This window comes from Pan paniscus, chromosome X (assembly GCF_029289425.2).
Source record: "Pan paniscus chromosome X, NHGRI_mPanPan1-v2.0_pri, whole genome shotgun sequence".
In the NCBI taxonomy this organism is placed as follows: domain Eukaryota; kingdom Metazoa; phylum Chordata; class Mammalia; order Primates; family Hominidae; genus Pan; species Pan paniscus.
The window spans coordinates 68,145,885-68,172,551 of NC_073272.2; the positions used below are offsets into that span (position 1 = coordinate 68,145,885).

Sequence of the window (26,667 nt, forward strand, 5' to 3'; positions counted from 1 at the left end):
GTCAATTCTGATCATTTTTCTGGGAAATTATTTCCTTAATATTTCCTGGTTATTTTCATAGAGTTGTATGTTATAGCGTCCTGAAACACAGATTAGCCAACAAAGTTCTCCATACCTATTGACTTAAATATTAATTCCACTTCTACCACTTACAAAGGTTCTAAGTAACTTTGGGCAAGTCATGCAAGTCCTGCTGCATTGTAAATATCCATGATCTGGCAAACAGTAATGACTGTAGGTGTATTAAAGAACTCTGAGTTAGTCTGGCAATTTTTTGAGATACACTTGCAACTAAAAACATAGAATAATTCCTATTTTTGGGAGCTTGTTCCTATGCAGCCCCTTCCTTCACAACCTTCCTTCCTGATTTTCTTTCTACAAAGCATATTGTCTCACACCCAACCAGTACCCTATTAGTTAAATGGGGAGAACAGGCATTGGTAGCCTGAAATAATGCCCAACTAACCTGAGCACTGCCTGCCTCAATTGTCCTATGGCCCGTCCTCTTTTTTTTTTTTTTTAAGACGGAGTCTCGCTCTTTCGCCCAGGCTGGAGTGCAGTGGCGTGATCTCGGCTCACTGCAAGCTCCGCCTTCCGGGTTCATGCCATTCTCCTGCCTCACCCTCCGAGTAGCTGGGACTACAGGCGCCCGCCACCACGCCCAGCTAATTTTTTGTATTTTTAGTAGAGACGGGGTTTCACCGTGTTAGCCAGGATGGTCTCGATCTCCTGACCTCTTGATCCGCCCGCCTCGGCCTCCCAAAGTGCTGGGATTACAGGCGTGAGCCACCGCGCCCGGCCGGCCTGTCCTCCTCTTAACCTATCACCAAGGCTACCTTGAAATAAGTGGCCAAGAGGGCCAATAGATGAGGTTAGAAGGGGTAGAAGCGAGGGGCTTGTGGCTAGGGAGAAATAGCTAATTTTGGAGGTTGGCAAGGAAATAGCAGACGTTATCAATGGCCTCAGGGAAGTGGGACGGGAGGTAGTGATCTGGTAATCATGGGGTGGGAGGATGAGGCGAGAAGCTCAGGCTGGGGTTGGGGCATTTGTACATGATATTCCCTTGCAATTACAAAAAGATTTCATGTCTACTGGCTTAAATTTTAATATCACTTCCACCAGTATTTGTGCAAGTACTAAAATTGTGCTTGGTCTGAAGGGGAATTATCGTAAACAAAACAAAACAACAAACACCAAAAACAAAACAAAACAAAAAAACACCTCCATTCGTTTGGAATTTTGTCCCTCCACATTCCACATTCTTCCTCCTTAAATTTACTACTTGGATTGCCTATCCAAAAATATAAAACATTTTTATTTCACAGCCATCCCCTGCCTTGTTGGTTAAATGCTTAACACCACCAAAGGGCACCCAGGTATCCTGGATGCTGATGCTGTCAACAATGGCTGCCCTGTCTGACTACATTTTAGCCTGGGGCCAACGTAAACTGGGACCAGAAATACCTTGAAAGCCCAAAAGGATGAGATAAGGAAAACAGGTTGGGACATGAAGATTATCTTTTGTTTAAGTTATTGTCACAATAGTTACTCTCTTTTAGACCCTGAACATTTTCAGTACTTGCTCCAAATGGTTTAGCAACTTTTGAAGTGGGATTAACAAGTTTGGCCAATGAAGCTTCTTCCCTGCCCACCCCCAGAGGTGCCGGAGAAAAGTAATCCTGGAGGGTCGGCGTGGAGGCAGTAGAGAGGTTTATAAAAGTCAAGGAAGTGGGAAGAGGCTTGCGAGCAGCAGGAGAGGCGCAGAGTCAGAGGGGCAGGGACGGCGGCGGAGGGAGCAGGAGGTTGGGGCTTGAGCCCGTCATTCCGGCGCACGGAAACTTGAAGTCGCTCGGTAGCCGGGGAAGGGAAGGAAGAGGCAGGCTCTTTCCTAGAGGTGCCGTGATCGAGGGTCTGGCACTCCAAGCCAACTCCTGAGAACGGGAAATGGGCGGGGGTCGGTGGGGTGGAGAGGGCAGCCGTGGTCGCGAGAGCGAAGGAGCGGTCTGAGAATCCGGCTTGAGTGTTAAAGGCTAAGCGTGTCTAGCTGGACCCATGGCCCCGAAGAAGCGAGACAAGGCGACGCGGAGCTGTCCCTGACACCCCGAGGACCGAGGGACAGCGAAGGGCCGGGGCCGCCGGCCATTGCCAGGCGCCATTAGGTGACGCGGCCGTCACGCGATGACGCGCTGACCGGCAGTGGCCTCCACGTCGCAGGTTCCGCAAAGACCTGTGGGAGCGACCCGGGAGAAGGAGGGCCAAAATGGCGGAAGCGGAGGAGTCTCCAGGAGACCCGGGGACAGCATCGCCCAGGCCCCTGGTGAGCTTGGGATCTGCGACAAAAGGGACCGAGGGTGAGGCAGAGTGCCCCCTAAAGAAGTCGGGGGACGGGCTCGTGGCCTGAGAGCCGGAGCTCCTTCCGCCCGGCAGGCCCTTCCTGTACCCGATGCCAGAACCAGTCCCAACACTGCACCTGTTCTTTGCGCTAACCGCTTTGCCCCCTGCCCTCGTGGTTCCTTCCAGGTCTTTTTGTGAAACTCCGATCTTTCCTTTCCCATCCTCCCAGGTCTCGTCATCGTCCCCTACATTGTGTTAAATGGCGAACTTTAGGTGATTTCTTAAGTTATCTTTTCTTCTGCTGTCCCCTCATTTTATCAAAACCTGTCACCAGCCTTTGTTGAAGGAATAATGAGAGATTGCTTCCCGTGGGACATTAACGTTTTGTTGCTTATAACTTTAGTATTGACTTGTTCAGTGACCCCAGTAGGCCAGGTTTAACCCCTGTCGCAGCTCCTTGCCATTCTCTTCACCATACTTGTTCTCCTTTCTTATTTTTTACTTTTTTAAAAATCGAGACAAGGTCTCACTCTGTCACCCAGGCTGGAGGGCAGTGGCGCGGTCTCTGCTCACTGCAACCTCTGCCTCCCAGGCTCACGTGATCCTCCCACCCCAGCCTCCCTAGTAGCTAGGACCACAGGTGCGTGCCACCACACCAGGCTAATTTTTAGTATTTTTTTGTAGAGACGGGGTTTTACCATGTTGCCCAGGCTGGTCTCGAACTCCTGGGCTCAAGCTATCCTCCTGCCTCGGCCTTCCAAAGTGTTGGGATTACAGGCGTGAGCCACTGTGCCCGGCCATCTTCACTATACTCTCTTGCTCCTGTCTCTGCAAGGGATAGAATTTCCACTGCAAGCCCAAAGTGTGGACAAGTATTTTAAGAACACAGGCTTTGGAGTTAAACTTTACCTGGGATGGAATCCACCCACTTTGTGAGTTTGGGCAAGTCATTTTAGGGAGGGTGTTTCTTCATCTGTAAAATGGAGATAAAAATACCTGCCTCAAAACAGTTTTTAGAAAGATCAAATGGCATAATTTATGTAACGTGTCTAATACTATCAGTACCATGAACTGAGGAGTATAATGAGGTCAATATTCTGCTCCTGTCCCTCTTCTCAATGTGTTTAGTTATATAGTAGTTGCTCAGTAAATGGTTCTTCCCTTTCCTCTTTTTTTTTCTTTTTCTTTTTTTGAGACGGAGTTTTGCTCTTGTCACCCAGGTTGGAGCACAATGGCACAATCTCAGCTCACTGCAACCTCCACCTCTGGGGTTTAAGTGATTCTCCTGCCTCAGACTCCTGAGTAGCTGGGATTACAGGCGCCTGCCACTACGTCCAGCTAATTTTTGTATTTTTGTAGAGACGGGCTTTCACCACGTTGGCCAGGCTAGTCTCGAACTCCTGACGTCAGGTGATCTGCCCGCCTCGGCCTCCCAAAGTGCTGGGACACAGGTGTGAGCCACCGTGCCTGGCCCCCTTTCCTCTGTTTTGAATTAGCAACTTAACATAGTGAACTGAGCTGGGAGATCAGTGAACTTAATTCTAGTCCTAGCTCTGCTGCTTACTAGCTCCATTTGTTCACCTCTTCACTCACTCAACAAATATTTATTGAGCATCTGCTACTATGTTCCAGGCACTCCTTTAGGCACTGGGGATATGGCAATAAGAGTGAGTTGTGTTAAGTTCTATCGTGACCTTGAGTAAAATCAGGCTGAACCCCAGTTTCCTCATTTGGAAAATGGTGATAGGAACACATCACTGAATTAGAGTACTAAATGAGATAATATATACATTGTGCCTACTATGACATTGTCATAGGTGCTTAGTAGTTTTTAGTTTCTATCTTTCATTTAAACTTCTCCACCCCTCTTCTGTGAAGCTTTCCCCAGTTAACTTCAGTGGTTCTGATCACTCATTACTCAATATGCAATCCGCTTCCATTCAACAAATGTTTAGTGAACTCCCACAATGGGTAATGCACTGTGCTAGTTGCTGTAGGGAATGCAAAGGGCCTGCCTCTATGGTGCTACCAGTCTTAAGTTTTAGGGATAAGACAAGTATACAATGCTAAAATAAGGCAGTATATAAGAGAAAGTTACACAAAGAATATTACAGAAATTTAAAGGAAAATGCTATCATGTCCAGTTGGGGTGACCAAGCTACATGGTGGAAGTTATATTTGAAAGGACTTCAAAGGATGGGTAGGATTTGAAATTGCAAGTGAGTATAAGAGCTATCAATAACTGAGCACCTGCTACATGCCAGGTATTGTGCTAGACATCCTCTGCGTATTTGCTACTAAACTTTACAGCAATCATTTCAGTTAGGTGGCTTTTAACTACATTTTATGTGCAGATGAGGATATGACATGCAGGGAGGTTTGATGATTTCCCTAGGGTCTACATCCAGTTAGTGCCATGCATGAAATTTGAACCTAGATCTGACTCTGAAGCCCAGACTTATATATCCATTTATATATAAGTGGATATATCCATTCTTATATATATATGAAGCGCAGACTTATATATATCCATTTGTGCTACACAGCCTCTTGTGAACAAAGGCACAGAAGTTGGAAGGTGCTAGTATATTTATAGAACAACACTGGCTGAAGCACAGAGAATTATTAGGAGATAAGCCTTCAGAGGTAAGCCTACTGAGTTAGGGAGGCAGTATGGAACAGTGGTGGTTTGGAATGTGTACTCTGGAGTCAGCTTGCTTAGGTTTGATTCTAAGCACTGTCACTTAACTAGTGGGATATTGGGGAAATTACCAAACCCCTCCTTGCCTCAGTTTCCCCATCTGTAAAATAGAGATATAACAATACTTAGTTCATAGGGTTATTAGGTGGAATGAGTTAACACATTGGATAAATTAACACACTTAATAGAATGCCTGGCATATAATAATGCAATAAGTGTTATTTCTTATTATTGGCTGCTAACCTGGGAGGCTTAATGGGCTACAAAGAGCCAGTGGAAATTTTTGAGGAGGGAAGAATTTGAAATCATGAATTGGACAACATAATAGAGGGTAAGTTACAGTGGGGGAATATCTGGAATCTAGAGGGCCAGTGAAGCTGTTACAGTAGTTCTGGGAAGAAATGATAAGGATCTGGACAACAGCAGTGGCAGGAGACAAGAGGATTTGAGACAAGGCAGAATCCACGAGGGTTTGTAGCGTGTGAAGGAGGATTTGTCTTAGATCAGTATTTTCCAAACTTTAGTGTGCTAGCAGTCATCTGGGGAATCTTGTTAATTTGCAGGTTCTGATTCAGTTGGTCTGGGATAGGGCCCGAGATTTTGCATTTCTTACAGACTCCCTGGAGATGCTGCTGCTGCTGCTCCCAGTACCACATTTTGAAGAGCATGGCTATAGACACCCAAGAGTATAGTGACACTCTGAACAAAAATAGATAATATATAAGGAGGGTTAGCTGGATGAGGGCCTTAAAAGTTGACTAATTCAGTTTGGGACATGTTTAGTTTGAGATACTGGCAGGCCATTCAATAGATATCCAACAGGCAGTTGGACTTTAAAACATGCACTTCAGGGCGCAGAAGAGGTCTTGCCTAGAGTTGTTGATTTAGGAGTCATCTGCACAGGGTTAAAAAGACAGAATCTTGGGTAATGCCTGTATTTAGGGGGCAGGAAGAAGAGGTAGGCTGTAATAATGGCTGCAGTCTGGGGTCTTTTTTTTTTTTTTTTTGAGCTGGAGTTTTGCTCTTGTTGCCCAGGGTTGGAGTGCAATGGTGCCACCTCGGCTCACTGCAACCTCTGCCTCCCAGGTTCAAGTGATTCTCCTGCCTCAGCCTCCCCAAGTAGCTGGGATCACAGGCATGCACCACCATGTGCAGCAAATTTTTGTATTTTTAGTAGAGACAGGGTTTCACAGTGTTGGCCAGGCTGGTCTTGAACTATAGTCTGGGATCTTTGGAAGATCTCAGGCTATGAGGAAGCTGGCCCCAGGTGAAGGGGCTGGCTGGAGACCATGCCACTGGCTACCCCGTCATCCACTCCTGGGAGCCAGGCCTCTTTGAGCTGATTCCTGCTTCATGCTTCCCCGTGTTGATTCCTTTTTCCAGGATTTTGGTCAATAGTATAACCCATTTGCTCCCAGCTATTTTTTTTAGGGTTGCAGTCCCTGCTTTTATTGTGTGTTTTTTGGCCCTGCCTCTACCTGTTCCCCTTACTGGCCCAAGCCAGGCAGAGCAATGTGCATGTGTGTTTCTGTGAGCACATCTATATATGTGCAAGAGCCTGCCTGCAGATGGGAAAGGGGAGGGACATGGATCCAAGTCGCCTTTCCCGCTGAGGGCTAGACAGAGAGCAGGATCCATTAGCTGAGGTCCTGGAAGTCCTGTCTTTTATACATGGAGCTGGAGGGCCATAGTTCCTGACTCAGCTCATGGAACACTGTTGCTGATTCTTGAAGAGACAAAGGGGAGAGAGTAGGAGATCACATGGGACTTCAGTGACTACAGAGACTTCTGATACCAACTACCTGGAGTTAGGCCAAACTGCACAGGTTAAAAGCACAGTCCTCTACAAGACTGCTCTTCAGACACCAGCCACAATTTTGAGGGTTCCCAGGACCATCCTCACTTCAGAGCAAGTAGCTACAAATTCACGGGTTCCCACGTTCCGCTCAGGTTTATTTCTTTTTTGGCACAATCTCAGCTCACTGCAGCCTCTGCCTTAGCCTCCTGAGTATCTGGGACTACAGGTACATGCCACAATGCCCGGCTAACTTTTGTATTTTGGGTAGAGATGGGGTTTCACCCTGTTGGCCAGGCTGGTCTCGAACTCCTGACCTCAAGTTATCCGCCCATCTTGGCCTCCCAAATTGCTGGGATTATAGGCGTGAGCCACGGCACCTGGCCCTCCCCTCAGGTTTCATAATTCACTAGAATGACTCATAGGACTCAGAACAGCACTCTACTTAAAATTACAGTTTTATTATAGCAAAGGGATACAAATCCAAATGCGCAAAAGAGAGAGATACACAGGGCGAGGTCTGACAGGGTCCCAAACACAAAGATTCCTTGTCTTGTCCCTGTGGATTCAAGACATGTTACCCTCCTGGTTTGCTGGTATGTGACAATATGCAGAGTATTGCCAATCAGGGAAGTTCACTCATGTGTCTATAGTTTTTATTGGGGTTTCATTATGTAGGCATGATTAATTGGACCATTGCTCACATAATGGAACTCAATCTCCAGGGCCTCACCACTCCCGAAAGTTTGGGCTTATATGTTGTGACTTAAAGCCCCAAACCTCTAGTCATATGTGCAGTGTTTCTGACGTGGTTAGCCCCCATCCTGAGTCATCACCAGAGTACAAACTACGTAAGGGCCTACTGTGACTCACCTGTAAGCATAAACTACCAGAGCCCCTGTGAATATCAAAAATACTCCTCTGTCATTCAGGAAATTCTAAGTTTAGAGGCTAACTCTCAAGTACAGGGGACAAAGGCCAGCTAAATTCTTTATTATACAGTAGTGACAGAACTGGAATTGACTCCATGGGAATCTTGAACTTGAGCTAACATTTATCCAGCCCCTATTGTGTTCTGTATTAATACATTTCTTCCTCACAATAACCCTGTGATGATGGTACCATTATCTCAATTTTACAGAGGAGGAAACTGAAGCACAGAGAGGCTAAGTAACCTGCTCAGTGTCACATGGATAGTACAAGATGGAACTGGGATTTGAACTCAGGCTATTTGGCCTGCACTCTTAACCAGTATTCTCCAAATACCATGTTGAGCATTGAGTATGTGCTAGGTGCTGTGCAGTGTTATTTAGCTTTATAGCAGTATTGTTTCCATGTGAGATCCCTGTTTGACTTTAAAGCCTGTTTTTTTCCTACTGTACTACAATGCTTCTCCTAGCAGTAGCAGGCAACAGGGAAACTGAAAACAAGCAATCCTGGCACTTGAAAGGGCAGTGTTATAGTAGTGAGGAGAAAATATGGCTTCAAAAAGTGTTGGTTTTGGCTGGGCATGGTGCCTCACGCCTGTAATCCCAGCATTTTGTGAGGCCAAGGCGGGCGGGTCACTTGAGGTCAGGAGTTTGAGACCAGCCTGGCCAACATGGCAAAACCCTGTCTGTACTAAAAATACAAAAATTACCCGGGCATGGTGGTGGGTGCCTGTAATCCCAACTACTAGGGGGGCTGAGACAGGAGACTCGCTTGAATCCAGGAAACAGAGGTTGCAGTGAGCCGAGATCACGCCACTGCACTCCAGCCTGGGTGACAGAGCAAGACTCTGTCTCAAAACAAACAAAATGGGTTGGTTTACGCATTACATGCTGCAGAGTATTCAAAGAGAGTGAGGCTTGAATGCAGATCCTTGTATTTCTTGATTATGTGAGGCTACTTTTGGAGAGCACAATGTCAGTAAAGTGGTAAGAAGGCCAATGCCAGATTACAGAGGATTAAGTGCGAAAGTAAAGTTTGATCAAGCAAGAGAAGGAGAGTAGTTTGAGAGAATGGCAGAAACAAGGGAGTGATGTATTTTTAAATTTTATTACAGAAGCTTTCAAATGTGTAAATAAAATGAAGAGTAGCATAATGAACCTCATATACCTATCAACATTCTATTATTTTATTGGTCTCACCACATTTTTTTTGGCCTTTTTATTTAAAACTAATTTTAGACATATAGAAAAGTGCAAAAATAGTAGAGAGAGTGCCTGTATTCCCTTCGCCCAGATTCCTCTAATGCTAACATTGTACATAAGCATAGTACACTGATAAGAACCAAGAAATTAACATTAGTAAAACACTATTACCTATAGACCATATTTGAATTTTAGCAGGTTTTCCACTTATGGCCTTTTTTGTTCCAAGATCTTATCTAGGATCCCACATTGCATTTAGTTGTTATTTTTCCTTCATTTCTTCCAGTCTGTAATGGTTCTTCAGTCTTTTCTTATCTTTCATAATCTTTTCTGAGTATTTTAAAGCAAAGCCCAGACATATCATCTTCATTTGTAAATACTTCCCTACGTTTCTCTAACAGGTAAGGACTTTTTCTTTGTTATCATACATAACAAAACTAATAATAACTGCACTCCAGCCTGGGCAACAGAGTGAGACTCCATTTCAAAAAAAAAAAGAAAAGGTAAATTGGATCCCCATATACACCTTCAACAATTATCTACTTACGATGAATCTTCTTTCTTCTACAGCCCTACCTACTTTCTTTATTATTTTGAAGCAAATCCCAGGCATCATTACATTAGTAAATATTTGGTATGTATCTCTAAAAGATAAGGATTCTGGCTGGGCACGGTGGCTCATACCTGTAATCTCAGCACTTTGGGAGGCCGAGATGGACAGATTGCTTGAGCCCAGAGGTTCGAGATCAGCCTGGGCAACATGACAAAACCCTGTCTTTACTAAAAATTTAAAAAGTAGCCTGGTGTGGTGGCACATGCTTACAGTCCCAGCTACTTGAAAGGCTGAGATGGGAGGATTGCTTGAGCCTGGGAGATTGAGGCTGCTGTGAGCTATGATCATGTTATTGCAATCCTGCCTATGTGACAGAGCAAGACCTTGTCTCTAAAAAATAAAAATAAATAAATAAATAAGAATTTTTTTTTTGATTTTGTATTATTTTAGAGTTGCCTTCTTGCTATGTTGCCCAGGCTGGAGTGCAGTGGCTGTTCACAGTCGTGATCATAGCACCCGCAGCCTTCAACTTCTGGCCTGAAGGGACACTCTCACCTCAGTCTCCCAACTAGCTGGAACTATAGGTGTGTGCCACAGTTCCCAAATTAGAATTCTGCTTTTAAAGAGAACATAACCACAATAACATTAATGCATGTAAAAAATTAATAACTTCTTAATATATCTCAGGGTTCAAATTTCCAATTATCTCCTAAATTATATTTTTATAATTTAAAAATTGGCCCACTGCCTGTTTTTCTAAGTATAGTTTTCTGGGAACAGAGCTACACTTATTTATTTATGTGTTATCTTTAGCTGCTTTCATGCTACAATGGCAGAGTTCAGCAGTTGCAACAGAAACCATATGGCTCTCAAAACCTGAAATGTTTACTGTTTGACCCTTTACAGAAAGTTGGGTGACCCCTGCTTTAGGCAATTATCTTTTAGAATAATTAAAAATAGGAAGAAATGTCATATTTACCTTCATTTTAACTACTTTGGGAGATCATTTATTTATGTAAATCCAAGTTTCCTTCTGATATCATATTCCTTCTTCCAGAGGAACTTCCTTTAGCATTTCTTGTAGAATATATTTTAGCTTTTTCTTGTCTGAAAAATGTTTTTACTTTGACTTTATTTTTAATAGTTATTGCTGGGTTTAGAATTCAGTGTTGATAGTTTTATTCTTTTAGCACTCTAAAAGTGTCCCTCCATTTTCTTTTGGTTTGCATAGTTTCTGGTGAGATGTCTTTCTTTGTTTATTTGTTTGTTTATATTTTGTTAGAGATGTCTATTATAATTTTTTTTTTTTTTTGAGATGGAGTCTCGCCCTGTCACTTAGGCTGGAGTGCTGTGGCATGATCTTGGCTCACTGCAACCTCCGCCTCCCGAGTTCAAGCGATTCTCCTGTCTCAGCCTCCCAAGTAGCTGGGATTACAGGCACCTGCCACCATGCCCAGCTAATTTTTTGTATTTTTAGTAGAGATGGGGTTTCACCATGTTGGCCAGGCTGGTGTTGAACTCCTGATCTCAGGTGATCCACCTGCCTCGGCCTCCCAAAGTGCTCAGATTACAGGCATGAGCCACCATGCCGGCCTTTTATTGTGATTCTTATCTTTGTTCCTGTAAATGCAATGCCTTTCTCTTTGGCTACTTTCAAGATTTTCTCTTTATCTTTGGTTTTCAGTAGTTTGTGTCTAGGTTTGTGGATTTTTTCATTTTGTCCTTTGGTATTCATCTTGATTGGGGTTCTCTTGGCTTGCATCTGTCATTTGATGTCTCATTATTTTTGGAAAATTCTCAGCTATTCTTTTTTTTTTTTTTTGAGACAGAGTCTCACTCTGGAGTTCAGTGGCGTGATCTTGGGCTCTGCAAGCCTCGACCTCCTGGGCTCAGGTGATCCTCCCACCATAGCCTTCTGAGTAGCTGGGACTACAGGTGTGTGCCACCACTCCTGGCTAATTTTTAAATATTTTTTTGTAGAGATGGGGTTTCGCCATGTTGCCCAGGCTGGTCTGGAACTCCCTGGCTCAAGCAATCTGTCTGCCTTGGCCTCCCAAAGTGCTAGGATTACAGGCGTCAGCCACTGCGGTTAGCCTATATCTCTTCAGAGCCATTATCTTTCTATTCTTCTGGGATTCCAATTATTTACATAATAAGACCATTTAATGTTTTCCCATAGTTCCTAGATACTCTATTCTTTTTTCTTTTCTTCTTTTACTCTTCTCCTTTTGTTTTAGTTTGCATAATTTTGACTGACCTAGCTCTGAATTCTTTCTTTGGTATTGAGGTAACTGATAAGGCTGGCAAAGGCATTCTTTATCTGTTACTATGTTCATGTATTTCTAGCATTGCCATCTGATTCTTACAGTTTCCATCTCTTTGCAGAAATTCATCATCATTCATGCATGTACCTTTTCTACTAGAGCCTTTTGCATATTAAACATAGTAATCTTAAATTTCTTTTCTGATAATTCTAACATCTTGGTCATCTCAGAGCCTGGTTTTGTTAATTGCTTTGTCTCATAGTGGGTTGTTTTTTCATGTGAGTATGGGGGAGATAATTTGTTATTGATATTGAACGCTGGACATCATGTACACACTGCTAGAAGTGGCACATCTCTGCTGCTGAGTTGTCAGTCAGTAGGGGTTAAGTCAGTCTAGTCAGGGTTGAGCTTTGTTTGTTTTTTTGTTGTCGTTGTTGCTATGGTTACCTTCAGTGCATCACCAGCTTCAGATTCCTCTGTTGTTACCTTGAGTTTAGGGGTGGGGGTGCTATGTTGTCCCAGTGTTTTGTTTTTTGTTGTTGTTTTTTTTTTTTGAGACAGCATCTCACTTTGTTGCCCAGGCTGGATTGCAATGGCGTGATCATAGCTTACTGCAGCCTTGACCTCCTGGGCTCAAGTGATCCTCCCACTTTAGCCTCCTCAGTAGCTGGGACCACAGTTAGTTGCATGCCACCATGCCCAACTAATTTTTTAAAAACATTTTTTGTAGAGATGGGGGTCTCACTGTGTTACCCAGACTAGTCTCAAACTCCTAGCATCAAGCGATTCTCCTACCTCAGCTACCCAGAGTTGGGGTTACAGGCATGAGCCACTGCACCCAGCCCCAATGTTTTTATTAATGTTCATGTTCTGTACTCAGCTTCTGTCTTTGCCCTTGCATCTCATGGTGAGTCTCTTTCTAAGCTCTATCGCTTCCTCCAGCAGTAGACTGCTGTTGTTTATTACTCCATACTTGCTAGCCTGGTGATAGGGGCCAGGGAAAGGGGATTCTTTGTTGTCATAGTCTAGTCTCTGCCTTAGGCAGACCATGTGTCCCTGGGTCTCCTGGGTAGCACTTTCTTAGTGATCCTGTCCCCCTCCTAGCTGAAGGAAACTCTTAATGGTCTGGGCCCAGGATGGTTTCCTGTCCATCCCTTAGTAGTAGAGAGCTTTTCCTTTTCCCTTTCTCCAGCTTCAGTGAGTTGTCACCTGTGTTCTGAAGGCAACTTGTTTTTGTCTAAGTGGCTTTAAGGCTCTTTCCTTTAGGGGGCTTTTTTTTAGAGAAGAGCCTGTAAGTGGGTGTGAACTCCCCTTGCGTCTATTGCTTCCAGGGATTCTGTACTCTTGTGCTGATCCATACTTGGACTGTAGCAATTTATTTAAAATTTTATTTGAATTCTTACCCATCTGTGTGGTGTGGTGTGCAGCATTGTCTTCCCCTCATGCTTTGCTACTGTTGAGCCAGTGCTGATGTCTCTTCGTGGAAGCACCTGGCTTTCTTTAGATTTCATCCAGGCTACTTGGTCTCCCTACAACTCAGTTCTCAGATGAATTCAGGGAAAGTTATGATTCAGTAAGGTATCTAGCCTTTTCTCATTATTCTACTTGGGGAATGGTCTTTCCAGCTTCCTATATCTTAATCAGAAGTCAAATTACAGTGTTATATAGTCACTTGAAATAGGTGCTATCTTTGTGGTTGTGTGTTTATTTCAATACATGGTAGTTTCATTGGTTTAATTTTTTCTCTCAGTTTCAGGGATTGCTTCCTTCAAATTTTAATTTTGTTTAATAATTGTGTGAAGTGTTTATATGATTGCAAGTCATTTATATGGACAACATATATTGAAAAAAGCCTAGTTTCTCTCCCTGTCTGCTCTATCCTATTCCTTTCTTTCCTCTATAAGAAACCTTTAAAAAAAAATTCTATGGCATGTTTCTTATATGTAAGAAATATGAGTGTGGTTAAGAAATTGTTTTTGTTTTTACATTTTCAAATACCATGTTAAGAGTAAATCACGGTTCTTGAGAGCTCCCTCTCCCCTCTCCCCTCTCCCCTCCCCCCTCTCCCCTCCCCCCTCTCCCCTCTCCCCTCTCCCCTCTCCTCTCTCCCCTCTCCCCTCTCCCCTCTCCCCTCTTTCCACGGTCTCCCTCTGATGCCGAGCCGAAGCTGGACGGTACTGCTGCCATCTCAGCAACCTCCCTGCCCGATTCTCCTGCCTCAGCCTGCCGAGTGCCTGCGATTGCAGGCGCGCGCCGCCACGCCTGACTGGTTTTCGTATTTTTTTGGTGGAGACGGGGTTTCGATGTGTCGGCTGGGCTGGTCTCCAGCTCCTAACCGCGAGTGATCCGCCAGCCTCGGCCTCCCGAGGTGCCGGGATTGCGGACGGAGTCTCGTTAACTCAGTGCTCAATGGCGCCCAGACTGGAGTGCAGTGGCGTGATCTCGGCTCGCTACAACCACCTCCCAGCCGCCTGCCTTGGCCTCCCTAAGTGCCGAGATTGCAGCCTCTGCCTGGCAGCCACCCCGTCTGGGAAGTGAGGAGCCTCTCTGCCTGGCCGTCCATCGTCTGGGATGTGAGGAGCCCCTCTGCCTGGCTGCCCAGTCTGGAAAGTGAGGAGCGTCTCTGCCCGGCCGCCATCCCATCTAGGAAGTGAGGAGCGCCTCTTCCCGGCCGCCATCACATCTGGGAAGTGAGGAGCGTCTCTGCCCGGCCGCCCATCGTCTGAGATGTGGGGAGCACCTCTGCCCTGCCGCCCCGTCCGGGATGTGAGGAGTGTCTCTGCCCGGCCGCCCTGTCTGAGAAGTGAGGAGACCCTCTGCCTGGCAACCACCCCGTCTGAGAAGTGAGGAGCCCCTCTGCCCGGCAGCCACCCCGTCTGAGAAGTGAGGAGCGTCCTCCCTCCTCGTCCGGGAGGGAGGTGGGGGGGTCAGCCCCCCGCCTGGCCAGCCGCCCCGTCCGGGAGGGAGGTTGGGGGGTCAGCCCCCCGCCCGGCCAGCCGCCCCATCCGGGAGGGAGGTGGGGGTGTCAGCCCCCCGCCCGGCCAGCCGCCCCGTCCGGGAGGGAGGTGGGGGGATCAGCCCCCCGCCCGGCCAGCCGCCCTGTCCGGGAGGTGAGGGGCGCCTCTGCCCGGCCGCCCCTACCGGGAAGTGAGGAGCCCCTCTGCCCGGCCAGCCGCCCCGTCCGGGAGGGAGGTGGGGGTGTCAGCCCCCCGCCCGGCCAGCCGCCCCATCCGGGAGGGAGGTGGGGGGATCAGCCCCCCGCCCGGCCAGCCGCCCTGTCCGGGAGGTGAGGGGCGCCTCTGCCCGGCCGCCCCTACCGGGAAGTGAGGAGCCCCTCTGCCCGGCCAGCCGCCCCGTCCGGGAGGGAGGTGGGGGGGCCAGCCGCCCCGTCAGGGAAGTGAGGGGCACCTCTGCCCGGCCGCCCCTACTGGGAAGTGAGGAGCCCCTCTGCCCGGCCAGCTGCCCTGTCCGGGAGGGAGGTGGGGGGTCAGCCCCCCGCCCGGCCAGCCGCCCCGTCTGGGAGGTGAGGGGCGCTTCTGCCCAGCCACCCCTACTGGGAAGTGAGGAGCTCCTCTGCCCGGCCACCACCCCATCTGGGAGGTGTACTCAACAGCTCATTGAGAACGGGCCATGAAGACAATGGCGGTTTTGTGGAATAGAAAGGGGGGAAAGGTGGGGAAAAGATTGAGAAATCGGATGGTTGCCGTGTCTGTGTAGAAAGAGGTAGACATGGGAGACTTTTCATTTTGTTCTGTACTAAGAAAAATTCTTCTGCCTTGGGATCCTGTTGATCTGTGACCTTACCCCCAACCCTGTGCTCTCTGAAACATGTGCTGTATCCACTCAGGGTTGAATGGATTAAGGGCGGTGCAAGATGTGCTTTGTTAAACAGATGCTTGAAGGCAGCATGTTCGTTAAGAGTCATCACCACTCCCTAATCTCAAGTACCCAGGGACACAAACACTGCGGAAGGCCGCAGGGTCCTCTGCCTAGGAAAACCAGAGAACTTTGTTCACTTGTTTATCTGCTGACCTTCCCTCCACTATTGTCCTGTGACCCTGCCAAATCCCCCTCTGCGAGAAACACCCAAGAATGATCAATAAAAAAGAAAAAAAAAAAAAAAGAAATTGTTTTTGTTTTATTTTATTTTATTTTATATTTTATATTTTATTTATTTTATTTATTTATTTATTTGTTTATTTTTTGTATTTTTTTGTATTTTATTTTATTATAACGGAGTTTTGTTCTTGTTGCCCAGGCTGGAGTGCAATGGCGTGATCTCGGCTCACCGCAACCTTCACCTCCCGGGTTCAAGCGATTCTCCTGCCTCAGCCTCCCGAGTAGCTGGGATTACAGGCATGCACCACCACGCCCAGCTAATTTTGTATTTTTAGTAGAGATGGGATATCTCCATGTTGGTCAGGCTGGTCTCAAACTCCCGACCTCAGGTGATCTGCCCGCCTTGGCCTCCCAAAGTGCTGGGATTACGGGCATGAGCCACCACGCCCAGCCTTTTACAAATTCTTTGAACATCCTCATTCCTTCTAAAATTTCAGTATACTGTCTGCATTTCATTTATCTGCAACTGTTGCCCATTAAAAATTGTGCCTACTGGGCCAAAAACTGTATGAGAAGTCATTGCCTCTATTTTCTTAGGAATTTGTAGATTTGAGTTTTGGTTGTAATAAAATTTGACGGATGTGAACATCCTCATTCTTTCTAAAATTTCAGTATACTGTCTTGTGTTTCCTTTATCTGCAACTGTTGCCCACTAAAAATTGTGCCTACTGGCCCAAAAACTGTATGAGAAGGCATTGCCTCTATTTTCTTAGGAATTTGTAGATTTGAGTTTCGGTTGTAATAACATTTGGCAGATGAGTATGAATTTAAAAGTTCACATTCTTTATTCACTTTGAAAATTTTATTTGCTCTGTGATTGCCAGGTAACCTGTAAAGATTGTAATCAAGGTATATTTTGCTATTTCCCTGTTTCCCGCACTTGCCTTTATGGTTCATGTAATGCTCATTTTTAGCCAGCAGAGGCCACTAGAGCCTGCTAGGGAGCAGAAGTGCAACAGAAACGTGGCCATTCTAAGACAGTGATTGCTAAAAGGTCACTTTTTAATAACTTTACAATTATTATCTCAGTCTTGCTAGCTTGTGCCATGTGAAGATTTTATGCTAAATGTTGGTGGGCAAGAAGGTGTCTATGACATTTACTTTAGTTTTTTCATTATGTTTAATCTTTAAAGAAATAAATTTGAGGATTATTGTTAACTGCATTGTGTAATGTCTGTTGAGCTAACACCTACTTTCCTATGTAAAACCCTACAAAATACATGGTCCCAACTCTCTAGGAAATTATGATATATATGAGGAATGTTACAGTTTATTACAGGCTTACTTTTTTTCCCCTGACTCTTCTCAGTTTGCAGGCCTTTCAGATATATCCATCTCACAAGACATCCCCGTAGAAGGAGAAATCACCATTCCTATGAGATCTCGCATCCGGGAGTTTGACAGCTCCACATTAAATGAATCTGTTCGCAATACCATCGTAAGTTAGACTAGTTGAGAGAACTTCTGTTCAGTATCATGGGACTAAGTAACTAATGGTACTTCGCAATATTTTCATTTGGTTCACTGATTTTGAATATATTTTATATACTGAAGTTTAATATTTTATCCTAGAGATTAATTTGGTACAGCCTTTTTGGAGAGCAGTTTGGTTATAATGCATATTAATAATCTTAAAACAGCAAGGTGCGGTGGCTCGCGCCTGTAATCTCAGCCCTTTGGGAGGCCGAGGCAGGCGGATCACCTGAGCTCAGGAGTTCGAGACCAACCTGGCCCAGATGGTGAAACCCCATCTCTACTAAAAATACAAAGATTAGCCAGACATGGTGGCATATGCCTGAAATCCCAGCTGCTTGGGAGATTGAATCGCTTGTCTCCGGGAGGCTGAGGTTGCAGTGAGCCAAGATCGCACCACTGCACTCTGGTCTGGGCGACAGAGCAAGACTCCATCTCAAAAAAAAAAAAAAAAAAGTCTTAAAATGTCCAAATCTTTTTAAACCAATATATTATCATACTTCTCCAAATATAGTATAAGGAAAGTTTTAAAATGTAAAACAAAAATTTTCAACATTAAAGTATCAATATACAAAGATGTTTATTATAGCATTCTTTGTAATAGGGGAAAGCTAGAAATAAATGAACCACAGATGAGGTATTGGTTAGGTAAATTATGTTATATCTTTGTGGTGGGATGCTAAGCAACTATTATAAATTATGTTTACAAAGTGTTTAATAACATGGGTAAAATTCTAGGTGAAAAAATTAAAACAGAATTAGCTCAGTGGTGCTTTGAGAGGTTGTATTTGTATTACTGAACCCTTCTTCCAGTTTCTTGATTTTTTTTTTTTTTTTTGTATCTGGCATCTAGGATTCATTTACCAATTAAATTGGGAATGTTAAAAATTTATTTCATATATTGCAAAGAATGTAGTAGCTAGAGAGCAGGCTAATTGGTCCTTGGGACCTCATCTTCTATGAACTGAATGTCACATACTGTGTTTTGTAGAGCAGCTTTTTATAGTACAATTGTTTTAGTTTCTTTAAGCAGCCTATTGGGAGGGCTGTGTTTCTTTTTTATGGATTTTTTCAACATCAAAACAGAACAGATCAAAACAGATGTGGAAAGGTGTTAAAAGTTGGCTTAAGAAGTTAATAGAAAAAGCATACCCTACCTCTCTGGTTTGTTTGTGTAGTGAAGGAGTTGAACTGGAATTATCTGCAAAATTCAGTGAAGAGTTCACAGGAGATTGAAATGAAAGAAATTTTAGCAAATTAAGTAAGGCTGCTGACAACCTTGGTCATCACAATACAACAAGTTGTTTCTGTCTTTCAGATGCGTGATCTAAAAGCTGTTGGGAAAAAATTCATGCATGTTTTGTACCCAAGGAAAAGTAATACTCTTTTGAGAGATTGTAAGTATATGAGGTTTTTAAGGGTTTGCTTAATCTATCTCACTGTACCTTATCGTAAGTACTTTATAAGGCAAAGTCTCTGTGGTAATAAAACTGACATCATTTTGTAGGATAAAAAAATATGTAAACGAATATGTAAATCAAACTTCTGGCAGAAATTAAAAATTGATTTTATTTTATTTTTATTTTCATTTTTTTTTTGACACAGAGTCTCACTCTGACTTCCAGGCTGGAGTGCAATGGTATGATCTTGGCTCACTGCAACCTCCGCCTCCTGTGTTCAAGTAATTTCCATGCCTCAGCCTCCTGAGTAGCTGGGATTAAAGGCGCCCACCACCATGCCCAGCTAATTTTTTTGTATTTTTAGTAGAGACGGATTTCACCAGGTTGGTCAGGCTGGTCTCCAACTCCCCATCTCAGGTGATCCACCCACCTCGGCCTCCCAAAGTGCTAGGATTACAGGCAGACATTAAAAATTTAGATTGGAATCTCAGAGATTGAAAGATTTTGCTTATTATATTGTCCTCATCAATAAATATACACTGGCCAGGCATGGTGGCTCATACATGTAATACCAGCACTTTGGGAGGCCGAGGCAGGAGAATTGTTTGAACTCAGGAGTTTGAGACCAGCCTGGGCAACATGGCGAGACCTCATTTCTACTAAAAATAAAAAAACTAGCCAGGCCTGGTAGCGCATGCCTGTAGTCCTAGCTACTTGGGAGGCTGAGGTGGGAGGATTGCTTGAGCCCAGGAGATCAAGGCTGTAGTGCCGTGACCGTGCCACTGCACCCTAGCCTGGGTGACAGAGCGAGACCTGTCTCAAAAAAAAATATATATGTATACATATATATATATATATATATATATTTTAAAAAATGCTCTAGTGGTTACTACAAAATACATTTCTGGAGGCTGCTAATTTACAATATTTACATATATTACATAATATTCCTGGAAGCTGCTGACACATAAAGAGTTAATGATCTCCAAGGGAAAGGCAAATGTTTAAATTTTTGTTTGTTAGTTTTTTGAGATGGAGTCTCGCTCTGTTGCCCAGGCTGGAGTGCAATGGCACAATCTCAGCTTACTGCAACCTCTGCCTCCAGGGTTCAAGAGATTCTTCTGCCTCAGCCTCTGGAACAGCTGGGATTACAGGTGCCCCACCACCACATCCAGCTAATTTTTGTGTTGTTAGTAGAGATGGGTTTTGCCATGTTGGCCAGGCTGGTCTCGGACTGCTGACCTGAAGTGATCCACCTGCCTTGGCCTCCCAGAGTGCTGGGATTACAGGCGAGAGCCACCACCCCGGCCTAAATGTTAAATTAATATGATAGTAAATACCCGTAAACATTTAACAAATTAATAGTACCTTTATTGACAGTTTGATTTTCAAGCCTATCATTTAGTCTGATGACTGCTTTCTTTATTAGAGTTCTGTCAAAACAGACAGCATCTCATTCTGTTACCCAGGCTCAAATGCAATGGCGTAATCATAGCTCACTGCAGTCTCAAACTCCTGGGCTCAAGCAGTCCTTCTGCCAGTCTCCTGAGTAGCTGGGACTGTAGGCACACCTGGCTAGTTTTTAAATATTTTGTAGAGATGGGGGTCTCCCTATGTTGCCCAGGCTTGTCTAAAACTCCTGGCCTCAAGCAGTCTGCCCACCTCAGCCTCCTAAAGTGCTGGGATTACAGGCAAGAGCCACTGCCCAGCCAATGTTTTATTTTTTCAACTTTTTGTTAAAAACTAAGACAAAAGCACACACTTTGGTCTAGGCCTTCACAGGGTCAGAATTGGATCATTAGTACAATTGTCTTCCACCTCTGTATCTGTCCTATTGGAAGGTCTTCTGGGGCATTAACACGCATGAAACTGCCATCTTTGATGATAACAATGCCTTCTTCTGGAATATCTCCTGAAGGACCTGCCTGAGACTGTGTTATGGTTAACTTTTTTTTTTTTTTTTTTTTTTTTAGAGACATGATCTTGTTCTGTCACTCAGGCTGGAATGCAGTGGTGTGATTATAGCTCACTGTGGCCTCAAACTTCTAGGCTCAAGCCATTCTCCCACCTCAGGCTCCCATGCCCAGAGCCTGTGCCACCATGCCCAGCTAATTTTTAAATTTTTTTGTCTGGGCACGATGGCTCATGCTTCTAATCCCAGCGCTTTGGCAGGCCGAGGTGGGTGGAACACCTGAGGTCAGGAGTTCCAGGCTAGCCTGGCCAACATGGTGAAACCCTGTCTCATTACAAATACAAAAATTAGCTAAGCGTGGTGGCAGGCGCCTGTAGTCCCAGCTACTCCGGAGGCTGAGGCGGAAGAATCGCTTGAACCCGGGAGGTGGAGGTTGCAGTGAGCCAAGATTGCACCATTGCACTCCAGCCTGGGTGAAAAGAGGGAAACTCTGTCTCAAAAAAACAAAAAACAAAAAACAAACCACATTTTTTTTAGAGACAGGGTCTTGCTATGTTACCCAGGCTGAACTTTTTAAGTAGAAGTATACTCCAACATAACAATGAAAAGTATAATATAGTAAACACGTAAACCACAGTAACATAGTCATTTTTTGTCATTATCAAGTAGAGTATTATGTAGTGTACATAATTGTTCTATATTTTTATATGACTGTCAACATACTAGGTTTGTTTATACCAGCATCACCACAGACACGTGAGTAATGTGTTGTACTAGATGTCACTAGGTGATAGGAATTTTTCAGCTCCATTATAATTTTATGGGACCACTATCATTGACCGAAATGTCATTATGTGGCACATGACAGTACACTTGAATTCAGTTTTTAAGTTGAGCAGTTAAAAAAAAATTAATGAAATTAGCAGCAGTTTTATTAGAAGTGGTAGGATTATGGTTTTTTATGTCTTTTCCAAACTTTCCACAATGGTGTCAAAATTACTTATACAATTAAAAAATAAACAATATTAAGTATATAAATTTGCGTACCTCTCTTGGGTAAGGTTATATACATGTGAGGTTAAAGTTAGATGTGGAATATTTGCCTTTTTGGAATGAATTGAGGAAGGTAATTGTGCTCTAAGCTATGTGCTACTGAACTGTTGGCATACAAATCACTCAGCAGCTTTTTTTGTTTGTTTTTTTGAGACAGAGTCTTGCTCTGTCACCCAGGCTGGAGAGTAGTGAGTGGAGGTTGCGATCTTGGCTCACTGCAACCTTTGCCTCCTGGGTTTAAGGGATTCTCCTGCCTCAGCCTCCCTAGTAGGTGAGATTACAGGTATGTGCCACCACACCTGGCTAATTTTTTTGTATTTTTAGTTAGAGACGGGATTTCACCATGTTGGCCAGGCTCATCTCAAACTCCTGACCTTAAGTGATCTTCCCGCCTCAGCTTCCCAAAGTGCTGGGATTACAGGCATGAGCTACCGAACCTGACCAAATCACTCAGCAGCTGTTTTTGTTTGTTTGTTTGTTTGTTTTTGAGACGGAGTCTTGCACTGTCACCCAGGCTGGAGTGCAGTGGCACAATCTTGGCTCACTGCAACCTCTGCCACCCGGGTTCAAGCAATTCCCATGCCTCAGCCTCCCAAGTAGCTGGTATTACAGGCACGTGCCACCATGCCCAGCGAATATTTTGTATTTAATAGAGATGGGATTTCATCATGTTGCCCAGGCAGGTCTCAAACTCCTGAGCTCAGGCCATCCGCCCGCCTCAGCCTCCCAAAGTGCTAGGATTACAGGCATGAGCCACCGCATCCAGCCTGCAGCTTTTGATTGAGGACCATGTTTGCTAGACCTGATGTTGGCAGAGCCTGCAGAGCCTTTTGCAGTTTTCAGAAAGCTTTCATATGTTATTAAAGTTTAACCTTGTGAAATTACCAATACTGGGCTGTTTTTTCACCTAGAAGAATAGCAACTCTATATTAATTCAATATACTAATTATAAAAGGGAAGCAGTATGACAGAGTGGCAAGAACTTTGGTCTAAGAATCAAAAGACCAGGCTGGGTGTGGTGGCTTATGCCTGTAATCCCAGCACTTTGCGAGGCTGAGGCAGGTGGATCGCTTGAGGCCAGGAGTTTGAGACCAGCCTGGGCAACATGGTGAAACTCCATCTGTACAAAAAATACAAGTTAGCTGGGTGTGGTGGCGTGTGCCTGTAGTCCCAATTATTCAGGAGGCTGAGGTAGGAGGATCACCTGAGCCTGGGAGGTTGAGGCTGCAGTGAGCCATGATCGCACCACTGCACTCTAGCCTGGGCAACAGAGTGAGACCCTGTTTCAAAAAAAAAAAAAAAAAAAAAAAGAATCAGGCCAGGTGCGGTGGTTCATGCCTGTAACCCCAGCACTTTGGGAGGCCAGGGTAGGCAGATCACCTGAGGTCAGTTCGAAATCATGCTGGCCAACATGGTGAAACCCCGTCTCTACTAAAAACACAAAAATTAGCCAAGTATGGTAGCGGGTGCCTGTAATCCCAGCTACTCGGGAGGCTGAGGCAGGAGAATTGCTTGAACCCAGGAGGCAGAGGATGCTATGAGCTGAGATTGCGCCATTGCACTCCAGCCTGGGCAACAAAAGCCAAACTCCATCTCAAAAAAAAAAAAAAAAAAAAAAAAAAATCAATAGCCCTAGGTTCTGGTCCCACCTCCACATATAAAGCTAGGCAAGTCATTTCCTTCTCAGCTTCATTTTTTGTATTTGTGAACTGAGCATGATTATACTTGCCTTGTCTAATGCAGTCTCTGACTGGTAAAGTGCCTTGGCTATAGTCTTTTTTTCTTAGAATACGGGGTAGGGAACCTAGGTCTGCTGATTGTTTGTCCATTGGTCTTTAATTATAGCGTGCCAGCATGTGTCTTAGTAGATGGGGAGAAGGAAAGGGTGATTTGTGGGATATGAAATAAGCGAAACTGGAAGTCTATGTAAAGAAGTGCATTCAGGATTAGGGGACAGGGAGGGCAGGTGGTGGGAGAGGAGAGGTAGGAAGGCTTGGGCAGCCAAAGAGAGCCTTGATGTCTGAATTCTAGGAGGGAGAGAGGTAGATATTAGAATAAAGACAGAAAATATTACCTTCGCTTCTGTCTTTTCTTGTCTTGTAGGGGATTTGTGGGGCCCTTTGATCCTTTGTGTGACACTCGCATTGTAAGTACTTGCATTTTCTTTCTTTGTCATTTGAGCTAGACTAGACTTTTTTGTGGATTTCCAAAATTGTGGGGGATTTTGATTGAATATTTCATTTAGGACTTATATGACATGTTGTACATGTTATACTCCTTAGGTATTTAAGCCTCTAAAGTCACTTTCCAAATCAATTAAAATATGATGAAATTAGGCTCACCTTCCTTAACCAATGACATTTTAGTCTGTTTTAGCCATGTCTATTCAACAAACATTTATTTACTTATTTACTCTCCTGTTCCTCCCCATTATTAAACTAAGTGAATTAAGGTTTAAGCACCCTTTGTTTGCAAACATAATTCTCTGTAATCTTACTAAAAATATGAATGAGAATGAGAATAAATTAGGAGAGTTAAAAGCAAGATCATGTTTCAGAGTGTTGTACTTTTCCATACACATTGTAGGTGAAGGAAGAGGACGGGGAAGGAGAAGAAGGTTACACTAGAGAGATGAATATAACCATTGATAGAGCGGGAAAAAATACTGCCCTGGAATTCAGTTCTGAGTTCACATTCTGACTCTGCTGTCAGCTAGCTATGTGACTTTGGGCTACTAATAACCAATGTTTGTATAATTTTTCCCAGTTTGCAGAAAACTTTAAAATACTTTCTCTTATTTTAACCTCATTGCAAGAATTAAAATTATTTTCTTTTTCTTTTTTTTTTTTGACAAACAAGCTCAGGTTCAAAAAGGTTGAGGATTTAACCAAGATCACATAATCAGTGGTAGACCTGAGATTCAACCTCAGGTTTCCTCACTACCTATTTTGTACCTCTAGGGTTCATTACACATCTCTTCCCACCTGGTCACTCTGGGTCGCCTCTTCCGTATCTGTAAAGGGAGTGGTTGAGGGTCCTTTCCAGGCTTAACCCTTTATGGGTCTAAATTCACTAAGTTTCTTGCTGACCTCTCTAATTTTTTAAATTTAAATTGAGCATATATTAATTTAGGTAATAATGTAGAGTACTATTTCTTATGCTTTTAGTAACCATGTTAAGGGATGCAGCCTAATGCCTTGATGGAGGGGTTTATATTAGATGTCCCGAGCATATATATTTTTTTTACTTTTGAAAGATTAACCTTATAGATTATGTAGTTTAACCCCACTTAGTTGCAGAGAAAACTGGAGTCCCAGGACATCAAGTGACATATCTAGTGACAGAATTAGGATCAGTATCTGGGTCTCTTGCCTTCCAGGCTAGTTAATATTCTTTCCATCATACCATGCTGAAGCAACAGGGATTCCAGACAACAAGTGATGAGTGCTGGCCATTCTTTGCATCTGGTTGTCACGACTTGGAATGGAATATGCATATCATAGAATACAAAAGCCTGTGCATACTGCCAAGTAGCATAGCAGGGCAAGAAAGACTTACAGTGTGACTTCTCTATACTGTTTAATAAGAAGAGGTTGTGAGCTTACAGTTATTATTTTTCTTGGTAATAACACCAAGTCCAAATATTCAAAACAGTTTACATCTGTAAAATTCTTAGACAAAGAAAGGATATTTAAGTGGTTGTTCAACTACTCAATTCCAAAGCAAAACCCTTTAGTAATAATCTGTATGTTTTGATTTTTTAAAAATCAACAACTAAAAAGGTTTATAGACTGTTTCCATTTTTATTTATTATTTTTATTTTGTTTTGAGGCAGTCTCACTCGGTTACCCAGGCTGAGTTGGTGGTGTGAGATTACAGCTCACTGCAGCCTCAACCTCCCAGGCTCAAGCGATTCTCCCAACTCAGCCTTTCTAGTAGCTAGGACTATAGGCGTGTACCACCACGGCCAGCTAATTTTTTATTTTTTGTAGAGACGGGGGTTTCGTCATGTTGCCCAGGCTGGTATCGAACTCCTGGCCTCAAGCGATCTGCCTGTCGTGGCCTCCCAAAGTGCTGAGATTCCAGGCTAAGCCACCATACCTGGCCTATTTCCATTTTTAAATATCTCAACTGAAATCTTAACCCAAGAACTACAAATTCTGATGTGTCTAAAGGCTAGAATAGTAACCTAAATGCATGTAGTAGTGATATGGTGACTGTAAGCCCCTTGTACTTATGTCAGTTACACTTGATTGTTGCAGTGTTGGAATGCAGGCTCAATGTTAGAAAGTCTAACAGTTTTTTCAAGAAAATCTAGAAATTCATATTCTTATGTGAAATAAAATAGTGTCAACTTAAATTCAAAATCATCTTAAATATTATATAAGCCCAAGGCCTCATTATATATGAGCCACATTTGACCCTTCAGTTTATAACCTCTGCTTAAAAAAAAGGTCTTCAATAATTCATTTAAACATTTCAACAAGGTCAAATGGAGCACCCCTTGTAGTCCTGAGGCATTTGGAATTTGCAGTAAGGGAGCCTTGCCAAATGCTTGTGTCATTTTCCTTTTAGCACAACCTACATATTACAGATCTTCAGGTGAGGTATGGCACAGCAATCTGATTCAAAGTTTGAGAACCCATGCCTTAACTTTGTTGCCCTAAGTAAAAGATTAAGCAATTCTTACGCTGTTTCCTTTTCTCAGAATGCTGCAAAGAGACTCTGCAGATAGTGAAAAAGATGGAGGGCCCCAATTTGCAGAGGTGTTTGTCATTGTCTGGTTTGGTGCAGTTACCATCACCCTCAACTCAAAACTTCTTGGAGGGAACATGTGAGTATTATTAAAATGCATTCTTTTTTTCCTCTTGCCAGGTAGTATATCTTAGATTAAGGAAGACAGGCTAGTTAGAATTTTTTTTTTTTTTTTT

General features: G+C 43.8%; 1 protein-coding gene across 4 annotated transcripts in view; it reads left to right on the plus strand.

The window, feature by feature from the left end:
* Window positions 1–227: 227 nt before the first annotated feature.
* The window catches only part of YIPF6 (Yip1 domain family member 6), a 78,949-nt gene continuing 52,509 nt past the window's right edge, over window positions 228–26,667 (plus strand). The window contains exons 1-5 of one of the 4 annotated variants that reach the window (XM_055106095.2): window positions 228–2,317; window positions 17,208–17,336; window positions 18,690–18,768; window positions 23,840–23,882; window positions 26,445–26,570. In XM_055106095.2, the coding sequence (XP_054962070.1) occupies window positions 2,261–2,317; window positions 17,208–17,336; window positions 18,690–18,768; window positions 23,840–23,882; window positions 26,445–26,570 (434 nt within the window). In that variant the 5' untranslated portion in view covers window positions 228–2,260. Of the gene's footprint in view, window positions 2,352–17,207; window positions 17,337–18,689; window positions 18,769–23,839; window positions 23,883–26,444; window positions 26,571–26,667 lie in introns of all 4 variants that reach the window. The other 3 variants (XM_014343472.5, XM_003816903.7, XM_055106096.1) reach the window with 3 other exon arrangements.